Source organism: Bufo bufo, chromosome 7 (assembly GCF_905171765.1).
Source record: "Bufo bufo chromosome 7, aBufBuf1.1, whole genome shotgun sequence".
Lineage (NCBI taxonomy): Eukaryota > Metazoa > Chordata > Amphibia > Anura > Bufonidae > Bufo > Bufo bufo.
In genome coordinates, this window is record NC_053395.1 from 215,062,500 (window position 1) to 215,074,557 (window position 12,058).

The following is a 12,058-nucleotide window of genomic DNA, read 5'->3' on the forward strand; positions in this document are numbered from 1 at the left end:
AATCCCGTCAGAAACTTTTCAGAAATAGAGGCTAAATTGAATTTAAACATATATATAAGTTTTAGCCATAATATATTTATATATATTATTATATATTTAGAATATACAGTACAGACCAAAAGTTTGGACACACCTTCTCATTCAAAGAGTTTTCTTTATTTTCATGACTATGAAGGCATCAAAACTATGAATTAACACATGTGGAATTATATACATAACACACAAGTGTGAAACAACTGAAAATATGTCATATTCTAGGTTCTTCAAAGTAGCCACCTTTTGCTTTGATTACTGCTTTGCACACTCTTGCCATTCTCTTGATGAGCTTCAAGAGGTAGTCCCCTGAAATGGTTTTCACTTCACAGGTGTGCCCTGTCAGGTTTAATAAGTGGGCTTTCTTGCCTTATAAATGGGGTTGGGACCATCAGTTGCGTTGAGAAGTCAGGTGGATACACAGCTGATAGTCCTAATTAATAGACTGTTCGAATTTGTATTATGGCAAGAAAAAAGCAGCTAAGTAAAGAAAAACAAGTGGCCATCATTACTATAAGAAATGAAGGTCAGTCAGTCAGCCGAAAAATTGGGAAACCTTTGAAAGTAAGGGCTATTTGACCATGAAGGAGAGTGATGGGGTGCTGCGCCAGATGACCTGGCCTCCACAGTCACCGGACCTGAACCCAATCAAGATGGTTTGGGGTGAGCTGGACCGCAGAGTGAAGGCAAAATGGCCAACAAGTGCTAAACATCTCTGGGAACTCCTTCAAGACTGTTGGAAGACCATTTCAGGGGACTACCTCTTGAAGCTCATCAAGAGAATGCCAAGAGTGTGCAAAGCAGTAATCAAAGCAAAAGGTGGCTACTTTGAAGAACCTAGAATATGACACATTTTCAGTTGTTTCACACTTGTTTGTTATGCATATAAAACCACATGTGTTAATTCATAGTTTTGATGCCTTCATAGTAATGAAAATAAAGAAAACTCTTTGAATGAGAAGGTGTGTCCAAACTTTTGGTCTGTACTGTATAAGATATGTAAATATATTATGGCTACAACATCAGTAGTAGTTTCCCACATATTATGCATTCATATATATCAGAAGTATGATTTTATCTATATATACCTCTATTTCTGAAAAGTTTCTGACGGGATTCAAACTCATAACCTTCTACATTTACAGCCCAGAATGTTAACCACTACACTATAGAGCTGCATGGCCAGTTACAAAAAAAAAGAAAATATAAGACTTCTGCTGTATAGAAATACTTACTACTAGTAAGTATTCCTATACAGCAGAAGTCTCATTTTATTTATTTTTATTTTTTAACCTCTTCCAGACACATGACGTACCGGTACGGCATGTTGTCCCGGTACTTAAGGACACGGTACTCGGCGGGCGGTGATCGGAACCCGGTGCCTGCTCAAATCGTTGAGCAGACATCTTGGCTAAATGCGCGGGGGGGGGGGTCCTGTGACCCCCCCCGTGTCGGCGATCGCCGCAAACCGCAGGTTAATTCAGACCTGCGGTTTGCGGCTTTTCAATGTTGCGGCGGCGGCGATCGGCGGTGTCATCGGGTCCCCGTGGGGCTGTAGGGGGGACCTGATGACATGGAAGGCAGCGCGATGCCTAAGAAAGGCATCAGCTGCCTTCTGGTGACGAGCCTGTGAGATCCAGGCCCCTGGATCTCACAGGCAGGAAGCTGTATGAGTAATACACACAGTATTACTCATACAGCCAGTGCATTCCAATACAGAAGTATTGGAATGCATTGTAAAGGGGATTAGACCCCCAAAAGTTGAAGTCCCAAAGTGGGACAAAAAATAAAGTGAAAAAAAGTTGAAAAAATAAAGTTTTCCCCCCAAAAAATTCAAAGATTCAAGTAAAAATAAACAAAAACGTAATTTTCCCCAAATAAAGTAAAAATAAATTGGTAAAATATAGACATATTAGGTATCGCCGCGTCCGTATCGACTGGCTCTATAAACATATCACATGACCTAACCCCTCAGATGAACACCGTGAAAAATAAAAAATAAAAACTGTGCTAAATAAACAATTTTTTTGTCACCTTACATCACAAAAAGTACAACAGTAAGCGATCAAAAAGGCGTATGCCCACCAAAATAGTACCAATCTATCCATCACCTCATCCTGCAACAAATGAGCCCCTACCTAAGACAATCGCCCAAAAAATAAAAAAAACTATGGCTCAGAATATGGAGACACTAAAACATAATTTTTTTTTGTTTTAAAAAAGCTGTTATTGTGTAAAACTTAAGTAAATTAAAAAAAGTATACATATTAGGTATCGCCGCATCCGTAATAACCTGCTCTATAAAAATATCACATGACCTAACCCTTCAGGTGAACACCGTAAAAAGCAATTTTTTGTCACCTTACATCACAAAAAGTGTAATAGCAAGTGATCAAAAAGTCATACGCACCTCAAAATAGTGCCAATCTCATCTCATCCCGCAAAAATCATACCCTACCCAAGATAATCGCCCAAAAACTGAAAAAACTATGGCTCTCAGACTATTGAGACACTAAAACATGATTTTTTGTGTTTCAAAAATGAAATCATTGTGTAAAACTTACATAAATAAAATAAATGGATACATATTAGATATCGCCGCGTCCGTATCGACCGGCTCTATAAAATTATGACATGACCTAACCTCTCAGATGAACACCATAAAAAAATAAAAACTGTAAGAAAAGCTATTTTTTGTCATCTTACATTACAAAAAGTGTAATAGCAAGCGATCAAAAAGTGATATGCACTCCAAAATAGTGCCAATCAAACCGTCATCTCATCCTGCAAAAAATGAGACCCTACCTAAGATAATCAAAAAACTTAAAAAACTATGGCTCTCAGACTATGGAGACACTAAAACATTTTTTTTGTTTCAAAAATGAAATCATTGTGTAAAACTTACATAAATAAAAAAATTGTATACATATTAGGTATCGCCACGTCCGTGAAAACCTGGTCTATAAAAATACCACATGATCTAACCTGTCAGATGATGGTTGTAAATAACAAAAAAAAAAAGCGGTGCCAAAACAGCTATTTCTTGTTACCTTGCCTCACAAAAAGTGTAATATAAAGCAACCAAAAATCATATGTACCCTAAACTAGTACAAACAAAACTTCCACCCTATCCCATAGTTTCTAAAATGGGGTAACTTTTTTGGAGTTTTATACTCTAGGGGTGCATCAGGGGGGCTTCAAATGGGACATGGTGTAAAAAAAAACAGTCCAGAAAAATCTGCCTTCCAAAAACCGGATGGCATTCCTTTCCTTCTGCGCCCTGCCGTGTGCCTGTACAGCAGTTTATGACCACATATGGGGTGTTTCTGTAAACTACATAATCAGGGCCATAAATATTGAGTTTTGTTTGGCTGTTAACCCTTGCTTTGTAACTGGAGAAAATGGATTAAAATGGAAAATTTGCCAAAAAATTGAAATTCTGAAATTTGATTTCCATTTGCCAATAACTCTTGTGGAACACCTAAAGGGTTAACAACGTTTGTAAAATCAGTTTTGAATACCTTGAGGGGTGTAGTTTCTTAGATGGGGTCACTTTTAAGGAGTTTCTACTCTAGGGGTGCATCAGGGGGGCTTAAAATGGGACATGGTGTAAAAAAAAAACGTCCAGCAAAATCTGCCTTCCAAAAACCGTATGGCATTCCTTTCCTTCTGTGCCCTGTCGTGTGCTCGTACAGTAGTTTACGATCACATATGGGATGTTTCTGTAAACTACAGAATCAGGGCCATAAATATTGAGTTTTGTTTGGCTGTTAACCCTTGCTTTGAAACTGGAAAAAAAATATTAAAATGGAAAATCTGCCAAAAAAGTGAAATTTTGAAATTGTATCTCTATTTTCCATTAATTCTTGTGGAACACCTAAAGGGTTAACGACGTTTGTGAAATCAGTTTTGAATACCTTGAGGGGTGCAGTTTCTTAGATGGGGTCACTTTTATAGAGTTTATATTCTAGGGGTGCATCAGGGGGGCTTCAAATGGGACATGGTGTAAAAATAAACAGTCCAGCAAAATCTGCCTTCCAAAAACCATATGGCATTCCTTTCCTTCTGCGCCCTGCCGTGTGCCCGTACAGCAGTTTACGACCACATATGGGGTGTTTCTGTAAACTACAGAATCAGGGCCATAAATATTGAGTTTTGTTTGGCTGTTAACCCTTGCTTTGTAACTGGAAAAAAAATATTAAAATGGAAAATCTGCCAAAAAAGTGAAATTTTGAAATTGTATCTCTATTTTCCATTAATTCTTGTGGAACACCTAAAGGGTTAACAACGTTTGTAAAAGCAGTTTTGAATACCTTGAGGGGTGTAGTTTCTAGAATGGGGTCATTTTTGGGTAGTTTCTATTATGTAAGCCTCACAAAGTGACTTCAGACCTGAACTGGTCCTTAAAAAGTTGGTTTTTTTAAATTTCTGAGAAATTTCAAGATTTACTTCTAAACTTCTAAGCCTTGTAACGTCCCCCAAAAATAAAATGTCATTCCCAAAATGATCCAAACATGAAGTAGAAATATGGGGAATGTAAAGTAATAACTATTTTTGTAGGTATTACTATGTATTATAGAAGTAGAGAAATAGAAACTTGGAAATTTGCTAATTTTTCCAAATTTTTGGCAAATTTGGTATTTTTTTGTAAATAAAAAATATTTTTTTCAACTCCATTTTACCAGTGTCATGAAGTACAATTTGTGACGAAAAAACAATCTCAGATTGGCCTGGATAAGTCCAAGTGTTTTAAAGTTATCACCACTTAAAGTGACACTGGTCAGATTTGCAAAAAATGGCTTGGTCCTTAAGGTAAAATAAAGGCTGTGTCCTTAAAGGGACACTTACAGGCCGTTAGAGCATATAAAGTGACATATATTCTTCTATTGGTCTTAATATGCTTAATTAAACGATACCATTATCACCCCTCGCTGCCTTTCCGTTACTTAAAAATTTTTTTTTTAGCAATATGCAAATCACCTTACTTTGTGCCCATGGGGCTGTCCTTTATACAGTTCTGTGCCCAGCCACGCCCCAACTGCCGTCTCCTAGTGCCGCCCAGCTCATTAGTATTCACTGCACTGGGCGGCTTTTTTTTTCTCCCGACGCGGTGAAATTCCGCGCATGCCCAGTACTATCTTCTACTGGAGCTGGAGGGTGCCAGGGACCTTATCTGGCGCAGGCACGGAGAGACAAGATGAAGCTGATGCCAGGAAGATAGTACTGGGCATGCGCGGGATTTCGCCGCGTTGGGAGAAAAAAAAGCCACCCAGTGCAGTGAATACTAATGAGCTGGGCGGCACTAGGAGACGGCAGTTGGGGCGCGGCTGGGCACAGAACTGAATGAGGGACACCCCCAATGGGCACAAAGTAAGGTAATTTGCATATTGATAAAAACACTTTTTATAAGTAACGGAAAGGCAGCGAGGGGTGATAATGGTATCGTTTAATTAAGCATATTAAGACCAATAGAAGAATATATGTCACTTTTATATGCTCTAACGGCCTGTCAGTGTCCCTTTAAGGAGTTAAAGTAACGGGCCATGAAGCTCTATAGTGTAGTGGTTAACTTTCTTGGCTGTAATGTAGAAGGTTGTGAGTTTCAATCCAGCCAGAAACTTTTCAGAAATAGAGGCTAAATAAGGCTACTTTCACACTGCCGTTTCTGGGTCCACCTGTGAGATCCGTTTCAAGGCTCTCACAAGCGGCCCCAAACGGATCAGTTCAGCCCCATGGATAAGGATCCGCTCAGAATGCATCAGTTCGGCTCCGTTCCGCCTCCATTCCGCTCAGGAGGCGGACACTAAAACGCTGCTTGCAGGTGTACCTGTACAGTCTCACGCTATCCAATCAGTGCTGCCCTTTTCAGACTGTGCAGGTACACCCCCCCCCCTCCCCTCTGTGAACTTCCTGCACATGTGCATCTTGCTCTCCATTCACTTTGGAGCCCCTGTTATTGGGTAGGCGAGGATCCCCTAGAGGTGGGACGCGCACCTATTGGACATTTATGGCATATCCTATTGATTATGTCATAAATGTTTCAGATGGAAATATCCCTTTAAACATTAGTTATACAATCTCTTCTCCATAAAATTAAGTAACATTTTAAATCTGATGCTACAAATTTAATACATTTCTCTATACTGGTTGCAAAAGTAGGTGTGTGTGGGGGGAGGGGACGCCAAAAAGACTTCTCGCACAGGGAGCCCGGTGAATGCAGGGTGTCCTGCACATATCGCTGAGCTGTTAGTGTCCCTCGTATCACTACTAGGGGTGACCGACTGTCGTATGCGATGGCTCTTCAGATCATCGCCAGCAGAGGGGCAGTGTGTCGCTCCACAGCAGAGGCAGGATTGAAGAGCTCACAATGAGGCCTCCATACTCGAACCTGACCATCGTTGGATCCCAAACAAAACCTGGATTTGACACTGTCTTTGATATGCTTCCAGTCCATAGCAACCAAGGTTTCTCTCTGCAAACGAAGGCGACGGTGGTCGGCTGTCAATGGCAGGACACATAATGGACGTCCTGACACTAAATCTTCTTCTGTTAAGCGCCTGGAAATGGTCCAGGCAAAGACAAGGGTGTCATCATGGAGGGACCACCATTTATAAGAATAAACGTTACCTGTCATTGTAATCCTGCCTGTGATGATAATGAGATGACTGCTGAGAAGTGACCTCTACAGAACAGAAAGTGTCAGGCTCAGTGGCCACAAATGCAAACTATAAGACTTCAGGGTTACATCAAGGTTGACAAAAGAAATAATAAAAGTAGCAAATGATGTAACAATAAATAAAAGTATCATAAAACCTTTTTATTTTTTAAACAATGGATCATATTTTGACGATATTTCCCATCTGAACATTTCAGGGGGGGGGGGGGCTTTGATCTTTATTCACTGTATACATGTATGTCTATGGCTGCAGGGGGAGCTGATCCCAGTTTGTTGCTATCCCCTATCTGATAGATGCCTCATTGCCGTTGTTTCATGCCATTTGCACAGACTTTTCCATGGTTAAGTCTATTAAGATTCCTCCGCCCGGCTCTGTTCTCCCTGAGGTTTGCTCAGTGTGATCTGTAAACAATCCATGTCCTAATTCTCCAGACTCTTGACAGCCGACATAAGTCTTATGTAGAACCAGGGCATTCAATCTAGCTTGTTTGGCAAAACTCCTCCAGGGGAGCGATCAAGTGAGGCTCAGCTACATCAGTGCATTTCCAAATTAACTGTTTGGAGCTAATGTTACTGGCTGGGGCTGGTACTGAGGGTCATGTCTTTATACAGTAGAAATTGAGGTAAATTCTGTTTATTATAGGAGAATGCAAGGATTTTTAAGTTGAATGTGAATGGGCAGATATTAGCTGTTCTTCAGAAGGGAGAACATTGTCTCTTAGTGCAACCTATAGGTAGATACCCATAAAAGATGTGTCAAACGTGGACTTATAGAATATCTACCTATAGGTGGTACCAAAGAACCTGCTTTCTTCCTTGTGGTGGGGACTGGAGCTAATTCGCATACTTTTCCCCCATTGAGTATTGCCTGTAAGAATCCGTACACCAACTGTACCTCCTCACATGGAACCACTTTTTTTGTATCTGAGTAGGGTGCGGCCTGATTAATTGCTTATTATATCTTCATAGGAGGTCGGAGCTTTGTTTTTCTGATACAGAGCTACAAATCTCATGCATGCACCTACATTTAAAACAACACACTCTGGCTCCCTGCAGTCACCACTAGAGGGAGCTGTATACTAGTTATACATTGAACGAGGTAGTTAGCTCCCTCTAGTGGTCGGACTAGGCAGCCATAACTGCAGCATTTGACTCTAAGCATAGAATTTGGAGCACTGAATCAGAAAAAGGGACCACCAACCACTACACTCTTTTAGGAAGAAATAGACAATCTTGTTTTTTATTTTAGGTCCTCAAGCAGTGGGACGCCCATTATCGTCAATGAGTGGGCTGACCTACAATGTACATTTTCTCTGCGGGCAAAAGCAATACATTTGGTATCTCTGGGCTGTCCATTGACTCCAGCGGTTGTGCCAGGTCCTCTCCTCTTCCAATCACGAGACGCAACTCTTTGACCTCGTGCTAGGTCCTTTTGGAAGAGCCCTCCTTGAACAATATATAGATGTCCCTGAGCTGTAATGATTTATACTGGAGATGCTAGATGACAACCAACGAATGGTCACTATGATCGGTGATCTGACCCTTTTAAATCAGTTGTTGTACTTGAAACCTTAAGGTCTTTCCATATAGGAAAAGTTTTAATTTGGATGTCTTCACCCTTATACCTAGCCACCAATGATTACATATCTTCATTCACCACCTTTACATCATCCTTCTCACTCCGAGGCCATTTAAACCATAGGCTTGCAAGGTGGAGGCCAAGTTGGGCCCGGTTGCAATGGCCATCATTACAACCCTTAGAGCAATGCCACTCAGTGTAGCATCCTTATGGCATCATGTCCACCCTTAGACAGCTTGCGTTTTCCATGGTCTTCAACGATACCCAATAATGCACTGAAAAAGGACACCAGAATGTTCCTCATTGAAGTTTAATTGTCAATAACAACCGAATCCATTATGAGTCTTCCTCTGAAGGCTTAATTGGCCGAAGAGCATGGATGCGACAGATTTGTACATAGATACAAAATTCGGGTTATAAAGATATCACAAAATCCCATGTAGAAAAAACTGTTCTGCAGGAGTTAAAATGTGGCCAAGTATATACAGTATGTACAATTACATATACTGGGTAGGAGCAAGCAGAGCTCACCGGCATTCCTATGACTTACAGATGACAGTGCCACCTATGTAAGGAGCTGAAAAATAATGGTGTGCCAAGATGGGGTTAGTCTATAACAATCATCTCCAAATTGTGGTTCTCCAGCTGTTGCAAAACTACAACTCCCAGCATGCCCTGACAGCAAGAGGCTGCATAAGAAGTGTCAAAAACACATAATATATTTGGTGCACACCATGCACTTCATTTACTTGGTGCCTTCATTTACTTGGCAGCTTGTCAACATGACGTACAGGTTCTCCTGCTTCCCAGATGCAGTCTGTGCAAATCCTCATAAAGCTCCTGTTCTGTCTCCTTGGCATCTGTAGCCACTGCCAGAACTTCTCAGTTTTCTCCTTTTGTGTTGTAAGGAAAGCGTAGTGTGATTACAGTTTACAGAGAAGACTGTGCAGAGATGTATGCAGCCTGCCGCAGAGAAGCAGGAGGATCTGCAAACTCCATCTAAGATGGCTATTATTACATGGCATGAGGTGCACCATAGTGGAAAACTCTACCAATGTTGCGACTGGTTTGGAAGGGCACCATTAGAGGGGAACATGACTGCAGACCGTTTCAGATTCACTCATCACCTGGCCACAAAGGTCAAGTGACATTTTGTGCCTAAAATGGTTTAACTGGGCATCAAAACCTCATCCTGTGGATCAAGATGCATTGAAACCGATCTTGCAATTTTTCCTCTTGGTTCACAAGAGTCCAAAGTGAGCCAGAGTCCACAGAGCCAAATAGGGTACGAGCCACCGGTACTCCATTCCACATCTTCCATATTGTCTCATACTTCGTTTCAATGCCGATTCCTACAGGACAAATTTAGATTTCAACTGCTTTAATTTTTATTATTTTTTTTAAACCTTGGGAGGATGCCATCTTCTCATACAGAGGAGCAGTTAAGGCAGCTGAATATCAAGGCTCCATCATGTAGATGTAAGTCACATGTCAAAATCTCCGTCATAGGCCAAGGTGAGGGGCTTTTGCTGAGGAAATACAGTTTTTGGTTCTGGTGGCTTTTTGCTGCAAGGTGAAAAAGAGAAAATACCAATTAACTACCAGAAGAAATCCAGAAAAGACTCTCCAGCCAGTGATGTAAATATGTAGACGGTGAACCAGTGGGATCCAAATCACCGGCAACATCAATGTCTACATGTTAACATATACTATATAAATGTTCCTATTCAAGCTACTTAAGATGTGGACATTTAATGGCAATTTGGATGAATGTCTATGACAGCATTGAATTTTTGGGATGCTGCATGCACAACATGTTGGAGCTTGGAGAATTGTAAGAATTGTATGATTTTGCGACTTGCAGAAATGGGAAGTGAAAGCCATCAGAAGGATCATCCTATCTGACAGCGGTTCTCCTCCTCAGCATCTCCAAGATACAAAACATTTAAAAAGAAATGGGACAATGAGATGGTCCACTGTTCTAAATGGTTAGAAATACTGGACCCTTAATGGGGTTTTCCCAAAAGAGAATCTGCTAGAGCGTGGTCTCACCTCAGGATCCTCCACCTATGGGGAGGCAAAATGAGAATCTTCTGGAATTTACCAGGTGAGGCCACCAGCAGATGCAGACATAGATGGAACAGAGCGGTGGCCTGGACCAGTTAGACATTTTTGGAATATCCTATGAATATCCCATAAATGCCTTTCATGTGGAAACCACCTCTTGTCCTGTAAAGAGCCAAAAAATGTACTAAAAACTACTTACCAGACTAGATAAGAAATAATGATGAGGAAAACCAAGATGAGGAAGCTCCCGACACATACAACGTAGACCCAGAGACTCACCCTTCCATCTGCAAATGAGAAACAGGAGAAGTCAACAAAAATGGGGACAACTCTGGACCTGACGGAGTATAAAATTGGCTTTGCGGAGTTCTCTTTGCAGTGTCTTATGCAATTGAACTTTGCAATCACCATTGGGATCTGCATTATAAAAAATGAGAGCTGAAGCTTCTTCTAGACACGCTTCATAGGATCCTAATGTGTCTGCTTGAACTTGACCTTTTGTGATATCTCCTTGTCACAAAGATAATCTGCTATTTTTCTACCAGTTTCAGCTAAGCCACCAAGGACACAGCTAATTTTGGGTATAAAGATAAGAAAAAGTTATATTTTTTTTCCCCCTCCATGTTCCTTCAGTGATCATTGTAGTACAGATTGTTATGGTCATAGTATAGTTTTGTCCACAAGCAATTTCAGGGACCGCGCTGATATCAGCAGTTAAGACACAGTGCAGACTCGACACTCGATCCAACAGATGGTTGTTCACATTCCACTCCTATGAACCTCTCCTGCAGCGTCTTGCCACCAACCGAAACATTCAATACATAGCGCCAATACCTTCACAAAGAAAAGAAGCACATGGCGCAATACCATTTATTGTACTTACAAAATTCAAGGAGTGAAAAGCATTTCATCCTTGTTACCACATGGCCTTAACATTGAATGGGATATGAAGGCAGCCTGTATGTCATAAGTGCAGGTTGCGTAGTTTGTGTAAAAAAAAAAAATTTAATACATTTTTTAAAATATTTTTTATACTGTCCATGCGAATAGCATGTGGGTATTGTACTGGAAATGTATTGGTTTTAGGGTATTATTATATGTGATATTTTTGTATAGTTTAGTATTCCTGATTTAATATATGTTACCTCCCTCCGGATGTTAGGGGGGTGGGGTGCTGTCCCAGAGCAATCATGGAAGGATATATAACACCTGTTCTGAGGGAGTCCATTCCCTTAGCCCCTGACGAAGCCTAAGGCGAAACCCGGGTCGGGCGCGTTTTTATGAAATGCTTTTCACTCCTTGAATTTTGTAAGTACAATAAATTGTATACTTACTTTATCACTTGGGTATTGCGCCATGTGCTTCTTTTCTTTGTGAAGGTATTGGCGCTATGTATTGAAAGTTTCGGTTGGTGGCAAGACGCTGCAGGAGAGGTCCATAGGAGTGGAATGTGAACAACCATCTGTTGGATCGAGTGTCGAGTCTGCACTGTGTCTTAAACTGCTGATATCAGCGCGGTCCCTGAAATTGCTTGTGGATTTGACAGTTTTAGGGCTCATGCACACGACAGTATTTTGCGTTCAGTATACTGGCCGTTTTTGTAGTTCAGTATGCGGAACATATACTGAACCATTCATTTCAATGGTTCAGCAAAAAATACTGAAGTGTCTCCGTGTGCATTCCGTTTCAGTATTTCAGTATTT

At 40.9% G+C, this 12,058-nt stretch overlaps 1 protein-coding gene across 1 annotated transcript in view; it reads right to left on the minus strand.

Moving 5' to 3' along the window:
• Positions 1 to 9,399: 9,399 nt before the first annotated feature.
• THSD7B (thrombospondin type 1 domain containing 7B) overlaps positions 9,400 to 12,058 on the minus strand; it is a 594,761-nt gene continuing 592,102 nt past the window's right edge. Inside the window, 2 exon segments of the mRNA XM_040440450.1 lie at positions 9,400 to 9,854; positions 10,555 to 10,642. Of these exon segments, the coding sequence (XP_040296384.1) occupies positions 9,773 to 9,854; positions 10,555 to 10,642 (170 nt within the window). The 3' untranslated portion in view covers positions 9,400 to 9,772.